We start from the raw sequence: 22,324 nt of genomic DNA on the forward strand, positions 1-22,324 counted from the left end.
CCACTCTCTTCCCTGCCAGGGTTCCCTTCCAATAATCTCTGGTCTGCTCATTGCTTATACCTCTGCAGTTTCATTTATCAACTGTATTACCTTTACATCAGATTTCAGGTTCTCTCTCAAACTGTGGGGTGAATTCTATCATATTATGGTCACAGCCTCCCTAAAGGTTTCTTCACCTCGAGCTTCCCGATCAAATCTGCCTCATTACACAACAGAAAATTCAAATCCAGAATTGCGTGTTTTTGGTGGGCTCTACCATGAGCTGCTCCAAGAAACCATTTTGTAGAAGATCCACATATCCTTTTCTTGTAGTCCAATTCCAATCTGATTATCCTAGCCTACCCACATCGTGGCCCCCAATGATCACTGTAACACTGCCTTTCTCACATGTCTTTTCTATCTCCTATTGTATTCTGTACACCACATCTTAACTACTATTTGGAGGCCTGTACACAACTGCAGATTCTTTTTACATTTATGATTCCTCAATTCCTTTTTCTTGTTCTTCTAACTTTTAATAGTGGTTGACAGAGCAAATTACAGGTGCATTACCACCACCAACTGGAGTGGAGTGTGGTGTAGAATTGAGAAATAAAACTCCTACTAGTCTTTATCAAATGAAAACTAAATTACCCCAAAAAGGTCCATAGACAGTAAATTATGAAAGACAATATTGTGAATTAAATTAGTCACTTCTATAACTTAGTAAAGTTTTTAAAACTATCAACCCTCAAAGATAGCACAGCCTGCATTTGCTTTCTTACAACGTTATATGCTTCACATTGTAAAAGAATGTGTTCAACTGTTTCATAATGATGACAAAACCTACACACACCAGAGTGATTTTTTCTAAGATATAAGGAATAATTAAGCATAGTATCCCCAATTCTAAGCTGAGTCAATATAATTCCTTCCCTTCTTGTTTTACCCCCTTTACCCATCAATTCAAGTTTTATGTATTCTGTAAACCCATCTCCCCTTATGCCCATTATCCCACGTCGTCATAATCCACTAATTCTTAGCCCCACCGAACACCTACCTTCCGATTTGCTAAGTGGAAGGTCTACCTCCACAGACAAACTTTCAACAGCTTTTTTGGCCAGACAATCAAAACACTCATTCCCCTCAACACCTCTATGTGCAGGAACACATAAGAAGAGGACATGTAAAATAATACTCTAAATAGGAAATAAAGTTTGAAAAGTTTCCAACAGTAAATCTGACCTACTTCTAGGATGACCTGTTTTAAGACTAGTCAAAACTGAAAAAGAATCTGAACAAATTACAACTTTGCAAGGACAAATTTCCTCCACCCACCATAAGCCCAAAATGGTGGCAACCAATTCTGCTGTGTGTACTGATAAATGATAAGACATTCTTTACTGTTACCTGTAATTCAGACAAAAAACAGCACCACTAATATTCCCAGTTAAATTATCTTTCGATCCATCAGTAAAAATACTTAACATATCACAGTAATTTTCCTTAACATACTGATGAACCAACAGACTCTCAGGCATAAAGATCTTTGGACTTCATTAAATCATGCAAACTAAAATCAACTGAAGTGATTTCTCAACTCTACGCACAAAGATTCCTACATCTTCTGATCCTATCTCACACTTTGCTATCAATTTAATTCTATTCCTCTCCCCAAGTCATAAGACCATAAGACATAGGAGCAGAATCAGGCCATTCAGTTTATCGAGTTTGTTCCGCCATTCCATCATGGCTGATCCTGAATCCCACTCAAACCCATACATCTGCCTTCTCACTATATCCTTTGATGCTCTGACTGATCAGGAAACTATTAACTTCCGCCTTAAGTACACCATTGGACTTGGCCTCCACCAGTTTGTGGCAGAGCATTCCACAGATTCACTATTCACTGGCTAAAAAAAATTCTTTCTTAACTCTGTTCTAAAAGGTTGCCCTTTCAATTTTGAGGCTGTGCCTTCTAGTTCTGGATACCCCCACCATACATCCACACACATACAGGGAGTTAGGAAGGAAAATTGAGAAGCAGGACCTCTAATGTAGTAATCTCAGGATTACTGCCTGTGCCATGTGACAGTGAGTATAGGAATAGAGTGAGGTGGAGGATAAATGTGTTGCTGTGGGATTGGAGCAGGGGGCATGGATTCAGAGATCTGGATCACTGGGACTTCTTTTGGGACAGGCATGACCTGTACAAAAAGGACGGGTTGCACTTGAATCCAAGGGGGACCAATATCCTGGCAGGGAGGTTTGCTAAGGCTATTGGGGAGAGTTTAAACTAGAATTGCTGGGGGGTGGGAACCGAACTGAAGAGACTGAGGAAGGGGCGGTTGGCTCACAAATACAGAAAGCTTGGAGACAGTGCAAGAGGGAGGATAGGCAGGTGATAAAGAAGGGATACGCTCAGACCAATGGTTTGAGATGTGTCTATTTTAATGCAAGAAACATCATGAACAAAGCAGATGAGCTTAGAGGCTGGATCAGTACCTGGAGCTGTGATGTTGTGGGCATTACAGAGGCTTGGATGGCTCAGGGGCAGGAATGGTTACTTAGAGTGCCAGGCTTTAGATGTTTCAGAAAGGACAGGGAGGGAGGCAAAAGAGGTGGGGGTGTGGCACTGCTGATCACAGATATTGTCACGGCTGCAGAAAAGGAGTAAGTCATAGAGGGATGGTCGACTAAGTCTCCGTGGGTGGAAGTTAGAAACAGGAAGGGGTCAATATCTCTACTGGGTTTTTTTTTCATAGACTACCCAATAGTAACAGGGATATTGAGTAGCAGATAGGGAGACACATTCTGGAAAGATATAATAATAACAGCATTGTCATGGTGGGAGATTTTAATTTCCCAAATATTGATTGGCATCTCCCTAGAGCAAGGGGTTTAGATGGGGTGGAGTTTGTTAGATGTGTTCAGGAAGTTTTCCTGACACAATATGTAGATAAGCCAACAAGAGGAGAGGCTGTACTTGATCTGGTATTGGAAAATGAACCTTGTCAGGTGTCAGGTCTCTCAGTGGGAGAGCATTTTGGAGATAGTGATCACAATTCTATCTCCTTTACCATAGCATTGGAGAGGGATAGGACAGACAAGTTCAGAAAGCAATTAATTAGAGTAAGAGGAAATATGAAGCTATCAGGCAGGAACTTGGAAGCATAAATTGGGAACAGATATTCTCAGGGAAATGTACAGCAGAAATATGGCAAACGTTCAGGGGATATTTGCGTGGAGTTCTGCAAAGGTATGTTCCAATGAGACAGCGAAAAGATGGTAGGATACAGGAACCGTGGTGAACAAAGGCTGTTGTAAATCTAGTCAAGAAGAAAAGAAAAGCTTAGGGAAGGTTCTGGAAGATTTAAGGCTAGCAGGAAGGAGCTTAAGAATGAAATTAGCAGAGCCAGAAGGGGCCATGAGAAGGCCTTGGCGAGCAGGATTAAAGAAAACCCCAAGGCATAAGAGCAAGAGGATAAGACGTGAGAGAATAGGACCAATCAAGTGTGACAGTGGAAAAGTGTGTATGGAACCAGAGGAGATGGCAGAGGTACTTAATGAATACTTTGCTTCAGTATTCACGACAGAAGAGTATCTTAGAGATTGTAGGAATGACTTACAGCGGACTGAAAAGCTTGAGCATTATAGACATTAAGAAAGAGGATGAGCTGGAGCTTTTGGAAAGCATCAATTTGGATAAGTCTCCTGGACTGGATGAGATGTACTGTGGGAGGCAAGGGAGGAGATTGCTGAGCCTCTGGCAATGATCTTTGTATCATCCATGGGGACGGGAGAGGTTCCGGAGGATTGGGGGGCTGCAGATGTGTTTCCTTTATTCAATAAAGGGAGTAGAGAAAGCCCAGGAAATTACAGACAAGCGAGTCTTACTTCAGTGGTTGGTAAGCTGATGAAAAAGATCCTGAGAGGCAGGATTTTTGAACATTAAGAGAGGTATAATATGATTAGGAATGGTCAGCATGGCTTTGTAAAAGGCAGGTCATTCTTTATGGGTCTGATTGAATTTTTTTGAGGATGTGACTAAACACATTGATGAAAGTAGAGCAGTAGATGTAGTGTATATGGATTTCAGCCAGGCATTTCATAAGGTACCCCATGCAAGGCTTACTGAGAAAGTAAGAAGGCATGGGATCTAGGGCGACCTTGCTTTGTGGATCCAGAATTGGCTTGCCCACAGAAGGCAAAGAGTGGTTGTAGACGGGTCATATTCTGCATGGAGGTCAGTGACCAGTGGTGTGCCTTAGGGATCTGTTCTGGGACCCCTTCTCTTCGTGATTTTTATAAATGACCTGGATGAGGAAGTGGAGGGATGGGTTGATTTGCTGATGACACAAAGGTTGGGGGTGTTGTGGATAGTGTGGAGGGCTGTCAGAGTTTACAGTGGGACATCAATTGGATGCAAAACTGGGCTGAGAAGTGGCAGATGGAGTTCAACCCATATAAGTGTGAGGTGGTTCATTTTGGTAGGTCAAACATGATGGCAGAATATAGTATTAATGGCAAGACTCTTGGCAGTGTGGAGGATCAAAGGGATCTTGGGGTCCGAGTCCATAGGACACTCAAAGCTGTTGCACAGGTTGACTCTGGGGTGATGAAGGCATACGATGTATTGGCCTTCATCAATCGTGGAATTAAATTTAGGAGCCGAGAGGTAATGTTGCAGCTTTCTAGGACCCCGGTCCGAACCCATTTGGAGTACTGTTCTCAGTTCTGGTCGCCTCACTATAGGAAGAATGTGTAAACTATTGAAAGAGTGCAGAGGAGATTTACAATGATGTGGCCTGGATTGGGGAGTATGCCTTATGAGTATAGGTTGAGTGAACTCAGCCTTTTCTCCTTGAAGCAGCAGAGGATGAGAGGTGGCCTGATAGAGGTGTATAAGACGATGAGAGGCATTGATCATGTGGATAGTCAGAGGCTTTTTCCCAGGGCTGAAATGGCTAACACAAGAGGGCACAGTTTTAAGGTGCTTGGAAGTAGGTACTGAGGGGATGTCAGGGGTAAGTTTTTGTTAACGAAGGAAGTGGTGAGTGCATGGAATGGGCTGCCGGCAACAGTGGTGGAGACAGATACGATAGGGTCTTTTCAGAGATTCTTGGAAAGGTAAATGGAGCTCTGAAAAATAGAGGGCTATGGGTAACCCTAGGGAATTTCTAAAGTAAGCACCTGGTTTCGGCAGAGCATTGTGGTATGATGGGCCTGTATTGTGCTGTAGGTTATCTCTGTTTCTATGACTCTGAGACTTCCAGGACTCCAACATGCAGCATGAAGAACAAACATGATCATTTACTACACTAGATACAGTAAGAAAAAAAGGGAACATTAACAAGAGCTTATCCAGACCCAACACCTCGTTCGAGCCAAAATCTCCTTTGAGCCAATGCTTGACACTCCTACTCTCACCGCTGGTCCACTCCTAACACTGGCTTCCCCGCTTGTCCTTTTTGTCAACCTTTGCGTTGCCAACCTGTGAGAAATCTCATCGCTGTGGCCTGCTCCTGATGCTGAATGGGCTGCCAGGATATACACTCAGGTTTAGGATAAGGCCGCAATAGACTTAGAGGGAATCAAAGGAAGAATTTTTTCCCCACTCAGAGGGAGGCTAAACTCTAAATTACATTGCTAGAGTGGGTGATGGAGGCAGAGATATTCACAACATTTAAGTAGTATGTGGATTTGCCAAGGTATGGGAGGTACAAATCAAATGTTGGTAATGTAGATGGATATCCAATGGTCAACGTAAACATGGTGAACAGAAGGGCCCATTTCTGCACTGTATTACCCTGTCAATCAATGCAATAAATGCAACATGCATGCTCATGGGTGCTGGATAGCTGGATGTATTGTCCAATGCATATCATGTACCAATGTTCTCTCACCTTTTTATCCCTATACCTCTAAAGAGAGAGAGCAATACTCCAATCACTTCCAAGTAGGCATAAGGAATATTGGAGTACTACATAATGAACTATACACTGCAAAGCACATGTTGGATAGTCTGTATAGTCTGGGCTATTTGCTAGAAAGAAAGTGTTGTCCTAACAAGAGCAACAGGGTTGGTCTGTATTCCATGGAGATTAGAGAGAGAGGTGTCTTTATTGAGATACAAAAGATCCTACTGAGCTTGAGGATAGAAGTAGAGATAATTTCCAAAAAGGAAAGGTCTTGAACAGGGGACATAATTACAAGTGGCAGATCATTTTAAAATGAGATACAGAGAAATTTCTTCTGTCAGAGGGCAGTGAATTTCTAGCTCTAAGGGTGCTGGAGGCCAGATCATTTAAATATACAGTTCATCATTAAATATTTGAAAGACTGAATTAAAAGCTATAGGGAACTGACATAAGAGGCTGAGGACAGCTCATTCAGCCATGACCATAATGAATAGTGGGGCCTGGTGGACTACTCTGCTCCCATTTTCTTGTCCTTGTATCAAACTGTGAATACCCACAATCAGCTTGAGTACTGCATACAACTCGCCTGATTAATCGCCACATGACAGAATGATTGAACTGGAGACAGTGTTGAAACCCAAAGTTGTTGCTGGAATTGGAAAACTAGATAGGAGGAGAGATTAGTTTGAAATAAAAGAATAAAGGGAGCTGAGAAGAGAATTAACTGAAATATACATAATGGTGAGGAGCCTAGATAAAGTAAGTATGAAAGATCTATTTCCAATAGAAGGGTGTCAGAAACAAGGAAAAGGTATTGTAAGTATTTCTTTGCTAGTGACATCCAGCTTCTGAAAATGAATAACAAAGTGAGCATTTATTTTCCATCCCTAACTGCCATTAGAAGATGGGAAAACATCTTCTGGAATCACTACAGTTCTTTTAGGTCATGGAACAGAATGGCACAAAACAGACCTTTCAGCTGATAATATCTGTGCCAGACACAATGCTGAATTAAATTAGATCCACATCACTCCATTCTCTACATATGCACGTGTCTAACAGTGTCTACACCACTATTGTAGCTGCTTTGTCCCGCTGTTCAGCAGCAGTCATCCAGGTAGGTGGAGAGTCATACTCTTGACCTATGCTTTGCAGATGATGCAAAGTCCTTGGGACATCAGGTGGTGAGTCATTTACATCACCAAAGACCAGTCTTTGTTGCCACCATATTTATATAGCCACTACAACTGAGTTTCTGGTAACACACTAGATATTCATTATGGGGAGTTCAGCAATTGCAATGCAACTGAAAATGTCAAATGTAGAGAATTAGATTCTCTGTTGGAGATAATCACTGTGCCTCACTTCCATTATGTGAACGTTATTTGCTACTTATCAGCCCAATTGTCCAGAGCTGACTGCATACAGCCATGGGATCCTTCATTGGCTGAAAACTAGTGAATGGAATTGAATACTGTACATTCCTCAGCACAACCACCACAGTTCTAATATTGTGATTGATGAAGCAGATAAAGATGAGTTTAGGACCTCTTGCAGTGATGTCCTATGGCTGTAACAACTGACTTCCCACAACCACAATTATCTTCCTTTGTACAACACCAGCAATTCTGTAAATCAGCGAGTTATTTTGTTATTGTTGGTCTCCCCTCTCGCTGTGCAATACCTCTCTCCCCCTTTACTACAGAGAGATGTCGAATTGGTCAGGTGAACAATCAAATTTTCTGTACTGCAGATCCTGGTCCCTCCTGTGGGCTTTGGTGTTAAACCATAAGGCCACAGATATAGGAGCAGAAGTAGGCCATTCGGCCCATAAAGTCTGCTCCACTATTCAATCATGGGCTGATCCAATTCTTTCAGTCATCCCCACTCCCCTGCCTTCTTCCCATACCCTTTGATGCCCTGGCTATTCTAGAACCTATCTATCTCTGCCTGAAATGACTTGGCCTCTACAGGCGCTCATGGCAACAAATTCCACAGATTTACCACCCTCTCACTAAAGTAATTTCTCCACATCTCTGTTCTAAATGGACATTCTTCAATCCTGAAATTGTGCCCTCTTGTCCTAGACTCCCCTACCATGGGGGGAAATAACTTTGCCATATCTAATCTGTTCAGGCTTTTTAACAGTTGGAATATTTCTATGAGATCCCCCCTCATTCTCCTGAACTCCAGGGAATACAGCCCAAGAGCTACCAGACATTCTTTCAATGGTAACCCTTTCATTCCTGGAATCATTCTCGTGAATCTTCTGTGAACCCTCTCTAATGTCAGTATATCCTTTGCAAAATAAGGAGCCCAAAACTGCACACAACTCCAAGTGCAGTCTCACGGGTGCCTAATAGAACCTCAACATCACATCCCTGCTCTTATGTTCTATAGCTCCAGAAATGAATACCAACATTGCAATCGCCTTCTTCACCACAGACTCTACCTGCAGGTTTACCTTCAGGGTATCTTGCACAAGGACTCCCAACTACCTTTGCATCTCTGTATTTTAAATTCCCTTACCCATCTAAGTAATAGTCTGTCTGTTTATTTCTTCCACCAAAGTGCATGACCATACACTTTCCAACATTGTATTTCATTTGCCATTTCTTTGCCCATTCCCTTAAACTATCCAAGTCTCTCTGCAAGCTCTCTGTTTCCTCAACACTACCCGCTCCTCCACCTATCTTTGTATCATCAGCAAATTTAGCTACAAATTCATTAATCCCATAGTCCAATTCCTTGACATACATTGTAAAAAGCAGGTGTCCCAACACTGACCTCAGTGGAACCTCTGTGGTAACTGGTAGCCAGCCAGAATAGTCATACTTTATTGATCCCGGGGGAAATTGGTTTTCGTTACAGTTGCGCCATAAATAATAAATAGTAATAAAACCATAAATAGTTAAATAGTAATATGTAAATTATGCCAGGAAATAAGTCCAGGACCAACCTATTGGGTGGCTCCCCCTCCAAGGGAGGAGCTGTAAAGTTTGATGGCCACAGGCAGGAATGACTTCCTATGACGCTCTGTGCTGCATCTCGGTGGAGTGAGTCTCTGGCTGAATGTACTCCTGTGCCCAACCTGTACATTATGTAGTGGACGGGACACATTGTCCAAGATGGTATGCAACTTGGACAGCATCCTCTTTTCAGACACCACTGTCAGAGAGTCCAGTTCCATCCCCACAACATCACTGGCCTTACGAATGAGTTTGTTGATTCTGTTGGTGTCTGCAACCCTCAGCCTGCTGCCCCAGCACACAACAGCAAACATGATCGCACTGGCCACCACAGACTCGTAGAACATCCTCAGCATCGATCAGCAGATGTTAAAGGACCTCAGTCTCCTCAGGAAACAGAGATGGTTCTGACCCTTCTTATAGACAGCCTCAGTGTTCTTTGACCAGTCCAGTTTATTGTCAATTCATATCCCCAGGTATTTGTAATCCTCCACCATGTCCACACTGACCCCCTGGATGGAAATAGGGGTCACCGATACCTTAGCTCTCCTCAGGTCTACCACCAGCTCCTTAGTCTTTTTCACATTAAGTATTAAGCTGCAGATAATTCTGCTCACACCATGTGACAAAGTTTCCTACCGTAGCCCTGTACTCAGCCTTATCTCCCTTGTTGATGCATCCAACTATGGCAGAGTGATCAGAAAACTTCTGAAGATGACAAGACTCTGTGCAGTAGTTGAAGTCCGAGGTGTAAATGGTGAAGAGAAAGGGAGACAAGACAGTCCCCTGTGGAGCCCCAATGCTGCTGATCACTCTGTCGGACACACAGTGTTGCAAGCACACGTACTATGGTCTGCCAGTCAGGTAGTCAAGAATCCATGACACCAGGAAAGCATCCACCTGCATCGCTGTCAGCTTCTCCCCCAGCAGAGCAGGGCGGATGGTGTTGAACACACTGGAGAAGTCAAAAAACATGACCCTCACAGTGCTCGCTGGTTTGTCCAGGTGGGCGTAGACACGGTTCAGGAGGTAGACGATGGCATACTCAACTCCTAGTCGGGGCTGGTAGGCGAACTGGAGGGGATCTAAGTGTGGCCTGACCATAGGCTGAAACAGCTCCAGAACAAGTCTCTCCAGGGTCTTCATGATGTGGGAGGTCAATGCCAAGAGTCTGTAGTCATTGAGGCCGCTGGAGCGCGGCGTCTTCGGCACAGGTATGAGACAGGACATCTTCCACAACACAGGAACCCTCCGGAGCCTCAGGCTCAGGTTGAAGACATGGCGAAGTACTCCATTAGGGATAATAGGATAATAGTGGGAGTGGGAAGAAAGGGATAATAGGATCCCTTTATTCCCACTCTCTGTTTTCTGCTGATCAGCCAATGCTCCACCTATGCTAATAACTTCCCTGTAATTCCATGGGCTCTTATCTTGCTAAGCAGCCTCATGTGTGGTACCTTGTCAAAGGCGTTCTGAAAATCTAAGTGCACATCTACTGCATCTCCTTTGTCTACCCTTCTTGTAATTTTCTCAAAAATTTGCAGTAGGTTAGTCAGGCAGAATTTTGCTTTCAGGAAACCATGTTGGCTTTGACCTACCTTGTCATTTGCCTCCAGGTACTCCGTAATCTCATCCTTAACAATCAATTCCAACAACTTCTCAACCATTGATGTCAGGCTAACAGGTCTATAGTTTCCTTTCTGCTGCCTTCCACCCTTCTTAAATAGCGGAGTAATATTTGCAATTTTCCAGTCATCTGGTACCTTCCTAGAACCCAGTGATTCTTGAAAGATCATTGTTAATGCCTCCGCAATCTCTCCAGCTACTTCCTTCAGGACCCGAGGGTGCACTCCATCAGGTCCAGGAAATTTATCCACCCTCAGACCATTAAGCTTCCTGAGCACCTTCTCATTCGTTATTTTCACTGCACAAACTTCATTTCCCTGACACTCTTGAATATCCGGTAAACTGCAGATGTCTTCCACTGTGAAGACTGATGCAAAATATGCATTCAGTTCCTCTGCTATCTCTGTGTCTCTCATTACAATCTCTCCAGCATCATTTTCTATTGTCCTATATCTACCCGCGACTCTCTTTTACCCTTTGTAAACTTAAAAAAGCTTTCAGTATCTTCTCTGATATTAGTCGCTAGTTCCTTTCATAATTCATCTTTTCCTTCCTAATGACCTTCTTAGTTTCCTTCTGCAAATTTTTTAAAAGCTTCCCAAATCTCTATCTTCCCACTAGCTTTGGCTTCCTTGTATGCCCTCTCTTTTACTTTTACTTTGGCTCTGACTTCACTTGTCAGCCATGGTAGCGTCCTTCTCCCATTTGAAAATTTCTTATTTGGAATATATCTGTCATGCACATTCCTCATTTTTCGCAGAAACTCCAGCCATTGCTGCTCTGCTGTCCTTCCTGCTAGTGTCCCTTTCCAGTCATCTTTGGCCAGTTCCCCTATGCCATTGAAATTTCCTTTTTTCCACTGAAATACCAACACATTGGATTTTAGTTTCTCCTTCTCAAATTTCAAAGTGAACTTGATCATATTGTGACCACTGTTCCCTAAGGGTTCCTTAACCTTAAGCTCTCTTATCACCTTCGGATCATTGCACAACACCCAATCCAGCACACCCGATCCCCCAGTGGGCCCAACAACAAGCTGTTCTAAAAAGCCATCCCTTAGACATTCCACAAACTCTCTCTCGAGGTCCAGTATTGACCTGGTTTTCCCAATCCACTTTCATGTTAAAATCCCCAACGATTATCATGACTTTGCTCTTCTGACCTGCCTTTTCTATCCCCTGTTATTTGTAATCCACATCCTGGCTACTGTTTGGAGGCTTGTATGCACTGCCATTAGGGTCCTTTTACCCTTGCCATTTCTTAACTCAACCCATAAAGACTCTACACCTTCTGATCCTATGTCATCCCTTTCTAATGATTTAATATTATTTCTTATACACACGGCCACACCACCGCCTCTCTGCCTACTAACCTATCTTTCTGATACACCATATATCCTTTGACACTCAGCTCCCAATGGCAGCCATCCTTTAGCCAAGCTTCAGAGATGGCCGCAACATCATATTTGCCAATCTGTAGCTGAATTTCAAGATCCTCCATTTTATTTCTTATGCTGCATGCATTCAAATAGAACACTTTCAGTCCAGTATTTGTTGCTTTCTGTTTTTAACTGCACAATGCCTCTATTGCCCTGTAACTCATCCTCATGTAACTCAGGCTGTGATTATGCCTCATCTCCTGCCTGTCCCTTCTATCACCCCTGTTGCACGCTATCTTTGATTTACTTCTGTTTTCCCCTTCCTCAGCCCTATCACTGTGGTTCCCATCCCGCTCCCAAATTATTTTAAACCCTCCCTTACAGCTCTATTAAACCTGCCTGCTAGGAGCTTGGAATCCTTTGGGTTCAGGTGTAACCCATCCTTTTTGTACAGATCGAACCTCTCCCAGAAGAGGCCCCAGTGATCCAGAAGAATAATGCGCGCTATTCTTGCACTCGTTAGCACGTGGCACAGGCAGCAATTCTGAGATTACTACCCTGCAGATCCTGCTTTTCAGCTTCCTATTCAACTCCCTGAATTCTGTCTTTCCTTTACTTTACTTTATACTTTATTGTCGCCAAACAATTGATACTAGAACATACAATCATCACAGCGATATTTGATTCTGCGCTTCCCATTCCCTGGATTACAAATATTAAATATTAAAAATAGTAAAAATTAGTAAATATTAAAATTTTAAATTATAAATCATAAATAGAAAATAGAAAAATGGAAAGTAAGGTAGTGCAAAAAAAAACCAAGAGGCAGGTCCGGATATTTGGAGGGTACGGCCCAGATCCGGGTCAGGATCCGTTCAGCAGTCTTATCACAGTTGGAAAGAAGCTGTTCCTAAATCTGGCCATACGAGTCTTCAAGCTCCTGAGCCTTCTCCTGGAGGGAAGAGGGATGAAAAGTCTGTTGGCTGGGTGGGTCGTGTCCTTGATTATCCTGGCAGTACTGCTCCGACAGCGTGCGGTGTAAAGTGAGTCCACGGACGGAAGATTGGTTTGTGTGATGTGCTGCGCCGTGTTCACAATCTTCTGCAGCTTCTTTTGGTCTTGGAAAGGACAACTTCCATACCAGGTTGTGATTCACCCTCGAAGAATGCTTTCTACGGTGCATCTATAAAAATTAGTGAGGGTTTTAGGGGACAGGCCAAATTTCTTTAGTTTTCTCAGGAAGTAAAGGTGCTGGTGGGCCTTCTTGGCAGTGAACTCTGCTTGGTTGGACCAAATCAGATAATTTGTGATATTAACCCCGAAGAACTTAAAGCTTTTGATCTGTTCCACTTGCGCACCACCGATGTAAATTGGGTCGTGTGGTCCGCTACTCCTTCTGAAGTCAACAACCAATTCCTTTGTCTTGCTGACGTTGAGGGATAGGTTATTGTCTTCGCACCATGCCACCAGGTTCTTAATTTCCTCTCTGTACTCAGACTCATCATTACCCGAGATACGGCCTACAATTGTTGTGTCATCAGCAAACTTATATATTGAGTTTGATGGAAACTTGGCTACACAATCATCGGTGTACAGGGGCTGAGTACACAGCCTTGTGGGGCACCGGTGCTCAGAGTGATTGTAGAGGACAACTTGTCCCCTACTTTTACAGCCTGGGTCCTGTCTGTCAGGAAGTTGAAGATCCAGCTGCAGATCTGAGTGCTAAGGCCCAGGTTCCGGAGCTTAGGAATCAGTTTATTTGGAATGATGGTATTAAAGGCAGAGCTGTAGTCAATGAAAAGGAGCCTTACGTATGCGTCTTTATTCTTCAGGTGTTCTCAGGAGGAATGTAGGGCCAGAGAGATGGCATCTGCCGTTGACCTGTTGCTCGGTGAAGTGAATTGCAAAGCGTCGAGGTTGACCGATAGGCTGTGGTTGATGTGTGCCATAACAATCTCTTGAAGCACTTCATAGCAATTGATGTCAGAGCCACAGGTCAATAGTCATTCAGGCATGCCACCTTGTTCTTCTTCGGCACTGGGATTATCGTTGCCTTCTTAAAACACAAGGGGATCTTAGACTGAAGCAAGGAGCAGTTGAAGATGTCAGCAAACACTCCAGCTAGCTTGCTTGCACAGGCCTGGAGAACCCGTCCTGGGACGCCATCTGGGCCCGTCGCCTTCCTTGGATTTATCTTCAGGAAGGCCCTTCTAACGTCCTCCTCGGTGACGATGAATCTCGATGCCACCAGGTCTGGTTCATCTGGAGGGAGCAGGACGCTCCTCTTCTGTTTGAATTTTGTGTAGAAGACATTAAGTTCGTCAGGAAGAGAAGCGCCACAGTTATTGATATTCCCAGCCTTTTCTTTGCGCCCAGTGATCTCATTTAGACCCTGCCATAGTCTACTGACATCCCTCTAGTTAGCTTGGGCTCCCAACTTGGCTCGATATTGCCTCTTGGTGCCCTTAATGGCTTTCCGGAGTTCACGCCTAGATTCCGTGTAGTGACTCTTCAGGACCTCCTCCCTTTTTCTACTCATGTCATTGGTACAAATGTGGTGAGTGGCTTGGGGGTGGTAGGTGCTGATTCTTTTTGCTGAAATGAGTAAGGGAGGGGAGGTTGATGCTTTCCTGCTGCCCGTGTGAGGGAGGGAGGAGAAGGGGGCTTTAGGGTTCTAACATTTTAACTGTCACTCTCACGCTTTGGAGTTTTAACTCTCATTCTTAGGAGTATTCTACTGTTTTTGTGGATGTCTGTGGAGAGCAAGAATTTCAGGGTGTATATTGTATACATTCTCTGATATTAAATCGAACTATTGAACTAGAATTGAGATGCCCATTAACCTCAATTTCCCCAGAGTTCTATGATGCTACATTTGGTCAAATACAGGTTGACTACTGATTTTCCAGCACCCTCGATTCCTGAGCCTTGCCGGATTAATATTTTTGCCAGATTAAAAGAGGTCACACAATAATAATGGCAAAAATGTAGAAGCTTAAAAAGGATTATTAATTAAACAAAAATTAAATGTAAATTTATTAATTACCATGCTTACAAAGAATGTTGCTTCTCGGTTATCTTTTTAAACATTTCATCCAGCCAAAGTTGTTTCATGTGGTTTGATCTCTGTCTCTGTAATATTTCTTGCCTCAAATAAAAATTCATTCGTTCTTGTTCTGTCACAAAGGTACTTTTCTCCAACTCTTTGATTAAATCTCCTAACAACTCAATTAACTTGTCAATAATAAATCTTTTAGTTTCATCCATTTTATCATCATTATCACTGCTATCTTCTAAATCAGCATTCAGAACACTGTTTATAATTTCCGAGTCCGTAAGGTGATGCACAACAGGTGCTTCGTCGTCAACAATCATCCGCTTACATGAATTTGCTTCATTAAGACTACTTGCAATATCTTTGAAAGCAGGTCCTGTAACATTTTTTATATACACAAGCAAATCATAAACAATTACTTTAACCTTTGATGCACAAAATCCTGTTCAACCATTGTGCTTTTCTTCAGGTGTATTATCAAACATCAAGGCAAGCCACAAGTTATGCCAGGTATTCTTTAGTGCTGAAGGATCTACTTTCTTCCGCCCTCGAGCAATGAACCAAAGAATGTCCTTCATGTTAAATTCTTCAACAAATGTCTATACAGAATTGTCAGCATTTATCTCATCTAACAGACATTTCATGAAAAGTGAGCGATACTTGACCTCAGTTTCATCCGAATTAAAAGAGGTTTCCAGAAAATTAGTGGTCAACTAGTACTGCCTTGATGCTAATCTCTGCAATTCAGCTCTTAAATCCGTGTTTGGACTAAGCCTGTGATAAAATAAGAATTTCGAGTAGTTCCGGTGAAACCTGTCTGTGTGATCAGTGAGTCAGTTATTGGTGAAGAAGTGCCACCTGATAGCAATGTTGTTGCCAATGGCTGACAACAGACTGACTGAATGGCAATTAGCTAGATTGGATTTGTTCTGGGTTTTTTTTGTTTACAGGACAACAGCTTGACTCGAAGAAGCACAGCTAGTTCTGGAGCACAAGTTTTCAGTACTATAACACAGCTGCTCTCTGTTCCATAACCTTTTTTTCTCTATCTAGAACTTTGTTGCTCCTTGAATGGGTCAGAGGATTGCAGGAAAGATGAACAAAACTCCTTTCACACAGGAGAGTGATGAGCATTTGGACCCTACTGCCTGAGACTGTGATACAGGTAGAAACAACTCTCATGTTTAATAATTATTGTATTTTACATGTCACAACCTCCTGGAGTATTATTGAAAAGTGGGACTAGGTTATTCTTTTTGATTGGCACATACGTGTCTTTTTCTGTTGTAAATTGCTCCTAATTCCATTCTCTTCTCTCCAAACTCATGCACCATATACACTACATAATCCTCTTCCCAAATGAGAAATAAACTTGCGAATCGCAAGCGATCATGGAAGAAAGGTCAATTGTAATGTCGTAAGCCTCATGAACAATATGCAGGTCAGCCCTTCAGGAGTATTCACCTTTAGCTGATCATACTAAGAACTGTACAGGCAAAACTTGGGCACTCTGCTTTATATCAATGTAAGAACACAAGAAAACATTCAATATGAAATACTAAACTTGAGTGACTTCAGTCAGTCAGCAGCTGGAGCTGTGTGCACAAAAGCATAATGACAGTATTGCGAGTTATACAGCAAGGACACACCAAGTCTTCGCTGACCTGCTCATTTACACATCTTACGTTAATCCACATTTTTATTTTCCCCACGTTCCCATCAACTCCCCCCAGATTCGACCACTAGGGGTGACTGGCAGTGGCCAATTAACCAGCCTGCATTTGACCGAGTCACCAACAACAAGGTCCTGGCCCGCGCCCAGATACCCAGCCTCTTCACCCTGCTCCAACAACGCCATCTCCACCGGCTGGGCCACGTACACCACATGTCAGACGGGAGGATCCCGAAAGACCTGCTGTACGGGGAACTGGCCTCCGGCAAGAGAGCACAAGGGCGGCCTCATCTTCGTTTCAAAGACATTTGCAAGAGAGACATGAAGTCACTGAGAATGGATACGAAGAGGTGGGAGGACATCGCAAGCGATCGCTCTCACTGGAGGTTGGAACTACGCAGAGGTCTAAAAAGAGGAGAAGAGAAGCTGAGGCTTGCTGCTGAAGAAAAGCGCACTCGTCGGAAAAACAGCACCAAGTCGACACTGGAGGACAGCGCCTTCAAGTGCAGTCGCTGCAGCCGAGACTGTCACTCCCATGTGGGACTCTACAGCCACAACAGACGCTGCTCTAACACAGACTGAAGCAAGACTTTCCAAGCGCAGATCCATGGTCTCGCGAGACTAACGGATGCCACCACTACCATTTGGATGTGGGAGGAAACCACGACACCATGTACAAACTCAAGTGGTCACAGGAAGAACATGCAAACTTCACACAGGACAGCAATATTATTATAAATTACGTGTTTATTGATAAAGACAGATGACAATTTTGCCAACATTTGCTAAAGTATAAAGAATTTCATATCAAAAAATTATTGATCAACTAAATAGGTGTCAAATTATTTCTCCATGATGGTGAGATAGTAATGATGGGACATAAATTTAAGGTGATCTGAAAGTATGGAAAGTCTCTCTATTGTGGTTAATAATAGAAGCTTCTGTCACAAAAGTTACAAGAAATTAATTAGACTAAAAGACTGCTGTGGAATACAAAGTTAACACATAATTTGTTCTGGCCTGCTGCATGTTCCATTCCCCACTTCCCACCTCCAAACCTAGACATTATTCATCTTTCCATAAAATAATTTAATCACACATCCTCCACTAAGCATTCATTTCTGCCAGACATCCTTATTCTTAACTGCAATCTTTAAGGAGACTACAAAATGTATGGATTTAACAGAACAAGCTGCAGGAACTCAGCCGGTCACACAGCATCTATGGAAGGAAAGGGGTAGGTGATATTTTGGGACAAAACTCTGAAGCAGGACTGGAAAGAGGGGAGAAGCCAAGATAAGAGAGAAAAAGAGGAGCACAAGCTGGTAGATCCAAGTGACAGAAGAAGATGGGCAGGTGGGGAGTAGGGGAGTGGAAGAGTTGGAATAATGTAGGAAGCTGGGAAGTGATAAAGGGCTGAAGAAGTTGAAAGGAGAGGACAGCCGACCATGGAAGTAAAGGGAAAATAGTGAGGAGGAGAATGGATGGGAGGAAGGTGTGGGTGATGGCCAGACAGAGAAAGCAGGAGAAGGGAAAGAGAAGGAGTGATGGGGCTGGTGGGATAAGGGAAAACAAAGGGGGGGGGGGAACAGAAGGGAGCGGTTACCAGAACTCAAAGAAATTAATGTTCATGTGTCAGGTTGGAGACAACCAAGGCAGAATATGAAGTGTTATTCTTCTAATCTTTGTCTCGTATTAACATAGCAGTAGAGGGGATCAGGAACAGACATAATAGTTTGGAAATGGGAAATGCAATTTAAATAGCTGCCCACCAGGAGATCCAGGCTGTCATAGCAGAGTGAAGGTTCTCCACATAACGATGCCCCAATCAGCACCAGGTCTCACCAATGTACAGGAAGCATCAAGTGCAATAAAAGACACTGATGGATACAGATGTGAAGGACTGCCTCACCTGGAAGGACAGGTTAGGGCCTTGAATAGTGATAGAGGTGGTGCAAGGACAGGTGTAACACTTAGTGCAGTCGCAGGAATAGGTGGGGGTGGGTGGCTGGTGGGCGGGAAGTATGAGGGTAGGATGAGCAGACAGGGAAATCATGAAGACAGATCCCTACAGAAAGTAGCAAGGGGAGGGGAAGGAAAGATGTGCCTAGTGCTGGGATCCTTTTGGAGATGGCAAAAGTTGTGAAGAATAATATCTTGAATGTGGAGGCTCCATTGGTTGGTGAGTACAAAATGAACCCTATTCCTGTTGTGCCTTGGTGGGGGGGGGGTAACAGGGAGGGGTGAAGATAGTGTGAGAGTAGACATGAAGGAAGTAAGAGATCTGGGTGAGGGCTGCGTCGATAGCAGCTGATGGAGCCCCACTTTCTGAAAAAAAAGGACATCATGAATGTCCTGGAATGGAAAATCTAACGAGATAAAGGTGGCAGAGGAGAAACAGATGGAAATAGCATTCTTACAATGACAGGGTGGGAAAAGGTGTAAAGATAACTGTGAGGGCTTGGCAGGTATGTAGACGCCTTCGTGCTGGAGGAATTCAGCAGGTCAGGCAGCATTTATGGAGGGAAATGGACACATCTAGATGTTAGAGGGTTGGAACTGGCACTGTGTGACCTGAAAACACCCAACGCATCTAATTCTAACTTTAACCACTGGGTTAAAATTGAAGTTTATGGAAAGGCAAGGAGTGAGAGATCTAATGCCTAGGAAACTTGGAAATTCAATGTTGAATTCCTTTGAATTAAATGTCTTTCCTGGCTGCCAATTGTGTTGAGAAGTTGAGAGGTGGACTCAGCCAGGCCATTGGAGAACAGGGAGTGGTTGACACCATACAGGGAGAAAAGGAGGTGAAGAAAATGCAAGGCATGAATTCAGCTCAAGAGTGGCAGATATAAGAGACAGAGACAGACAGAGAGAGAGAGAGACAAACCAAGACTCAAAGTGCAAATGCAAAGGGTACATAAGGTAGAGGAGAGAACTCCATGTACGCTGAGGTGGAAGGGAGAATACAATAACTTGCATGGGGAACAGATATGGCTCTGATTAACCAGGATTGAGTATAGAAGTGCGATGTGCTGATGTAGATGGAGAGGAGGAGAGGATATTGTGTCTGGGCAAGATATGCACAAAGATTCTTCATTGGTCAGTGCATGAAGGGCTACAGGGAGAAGGCATGAGATTGGGACTAAGAGGAAAAATTGAATCAGCCATGATGAAATAGCAGAGCAGACTCGATCGGCCAAATGGCCTAATTCTGCTCCTATATCTTATGGAAATAAGGATGTAATAGGGGAATTATGTGGTCTGCAGCCCCATTGACTCTCCAAACACATCTTCCTTAAACTTTGATTAGTGTTAATTATTATTTCTTTTGCAATTTTTTTACATTCCATTTCCTCCTTGAGCCCAACCTGCCAGGAGGTTTAACCCTTCTTATGTACCCTGTTATTACAAATTATTTTGTATTGAATATTTTGGTACATCAAATCTTAAATGGCTGGTCTGCATGTGAATTTACTTGGGATTCAAATACAGAGTCCACAGAACTGAGGCAAAACAGTCATGAGGTCATGGACTGTATTCAGATTACAGAAGAGGTTGTGTTTGCTGGCAAATGATAGCAAGTCAGTCCCCAGGGCCTGGCAAGGTGTCACCTCAGACCCTGTGGGAGGTTAAGTACAGAAATTGCAAGGCTGTAGGAGAGGTATTTAAAATGTCCTTAGCCATGAATGAGGTGCCGGACGATTGGAGGACAGCTAATGCTGTTCCAGTGTTCAAGAAAGGCCCTAAGAATAAGCTGGCGAACCTGATATTGGGGTGGTTAAATTATTGGAAGCTATTCTAAGGGATAGGGTATATAAGTATTTGGATAACAAGGCCAGATTAGGAACTTTGTGCACAAAAGTTTGCATCAAACCAATCTTGTAAAGTTTTATTTTGAGGTAGTTATCAGGAAAGACCCGCATGGGAGGCTGGTCCATAAGGTAGGCTGGAGGTTCATTTGCTTGGTATTCTGGATGAATAGCAAATTGGATTCAACACTGTCTTTGCGGGAGAAACCAGAGAGTGGTAATAGATGGTTGCTTCTCTGACTGGAGGCCTTTGACTAGTGGCATGCCTCTGGGATTGGTGCTGGGTTCGTTATTTGTTACCTATATCAACAAACTGGATGATAAAGCAGTGAACTGGATCAGCAAATTTAAAGATGGCAGCAAGATTGGGGGCACAGTAGACATTGAGGAATGCTATCGAAGATTTCTATAGGATCGGAACCAGCTGGAAAAATGGTAGATGGAATTTAAAGCAGACAAGTGTGAGGTGTTGTACTTGGGAGGACAAACCAGGGTAGGACTTACACAGTGAATGGTAGGACACCAAGGAATGCTGAAGAACAAAGGGATCTGGGAATACAGGTCCATAATTCATAAGTAGATAGAGTCGTAAAGAAAGCTTTTGACACATTGGCCTTCATAAATCAGAGTATTGAGTACAAGAGGTGGGACATTATATAAAAGACATTGGTGAGACCAAATTTGGAGTATCATGTGTAGTTCTACCTCCAGTAAAGCTATCAATAAGACTGAAGGAACACAGAAATTTTACAAAGATGTTGCCAGGGCTTGAGAACCTGAACTATAGGAAAGATTGAATAGGTTCGGAGCGTAGGAGAATGGGGGAAGATTTAATAAGGGTATGCAAAATTGTAGCAAATAGGGTAAATGCAAGCAGTCTGTTTTCATTAAGGTTGGGTGAGACTAGCACAAGAGGTTATGCATTAAGAGTGAAAGGTGAAATGTTTAACGGGAGCCTGAGGGAGAACTTTTTCCACTCAGGAGGTGGTGCGAGTATCAAACGAGCTGTCACTGGAAGTGATAGATGCAGGTTCAATTGTAACATTCAAAAGAAGTTTAGATAAGTACATGGATGGGAGGGGCATGGAGGGCTATGTTCCAAGTCGATCAAACTAGGCAGAATAACAGTTTCCCATGAAGTAGATGGGCTGAAAGGCACATTTCTGTGCTGTAGTGTTCTATGAATTCATGACCAAACAATCTGCTGTGAATTGGCAATACTTTTAAGGATTTCCATGTACAGAACCCACCAATAAAATGTTGACTTTTAGAAACCTACCTTTGCCTTGTTTTCCTCCACAACAAATCTGCGAAGCCGTTGTCCTCTTCTTATGGAGAACCTGTGACCTGCATCTGCTTCACAACCTTTAAGGTCGCTTGCTCCTCCAATCATCCGTTTCTCACTTACCACCCTCTTTTCCTGCAAGTTCCAATTGATTCAAATCAATCAAATCACATACTGTAGCTTGGAATAAAAGACGATGCTGTGTTATAACATTAGTTTTCATTTAAATGCAAACCAGGGGTAACCTTTCAATAGACTCAGCAGCAACATATGCACATATAAAAAAAGAGTACAAGAAAAATTAGGGAAGAGAATGAAACTGGATGTGAAAACGGGTACTTGATGGTCAGCACAAACACAAGAAAATCTACAGATGCTGGAAATCCAAGCAATACACACAAAAAGCTGGAGGAACTCAGCTGGAGTTTTTTGTGTGTGTGTCACTTGATAGTCAACATGGTCTAAGTGGGGCAAAGGACCTGTTTCTTTGTTGTATAACCATTACTATAATTGAATTGAAGTCATTGCCTTTATACTGTACATATTTTGCTAAGTATCATGAAAAATCAGACTTTAATTTTCCCATCTTCTTTCCATAAACAACCTTCAGAACCCATTGCGATACCT

General features: G+C 43.0%; 1 protein-coding gene across 9 annotated transcripts in view; it reads right to left on the reverse strand.

Annotated features, from left to right (window-relative positions):
• The window catches only part of LOC134349452 (uncharacterized), a 420,820-nt gene that overhangs the window by 258,090 nt on the left and 140,406 nt on the right, over positions 1-22,324 (reverse strand). For all 9 annotated transcript variants that reach the window (XR_010018683.1, XM_063053823.1, XM_063053798.1 and 6 more), the window contains one exon: positions 21,692-21,832. Coding sequence is in view for 8 of the 9 variants with exons in the window: in XM_063053823.1 (XP_062909893.1) it covers positions 21,692-21,832 (141 nt within the window). In the remaining variant the exon portion in view is untranslated. The remainder of the gene's footprint in view (positions 1-21,691; positions 21,833-22,324) is intronic.

The sequence above is a fragment of the Mobula hypostoma genome, chromosome 1 (genome assembly GCF_963921235.1).
Source record: "Mobula hypostoma chromosome 1, sMobHyp1.1, whole genome shotgun sequence".
Taxonomy (NCBI): Eukaryota; Metazoa; Chordata; class Chondrichthyes; order Myliobatiformes; family Myliobatidae; genus Mobula; species Mobula hypostoma.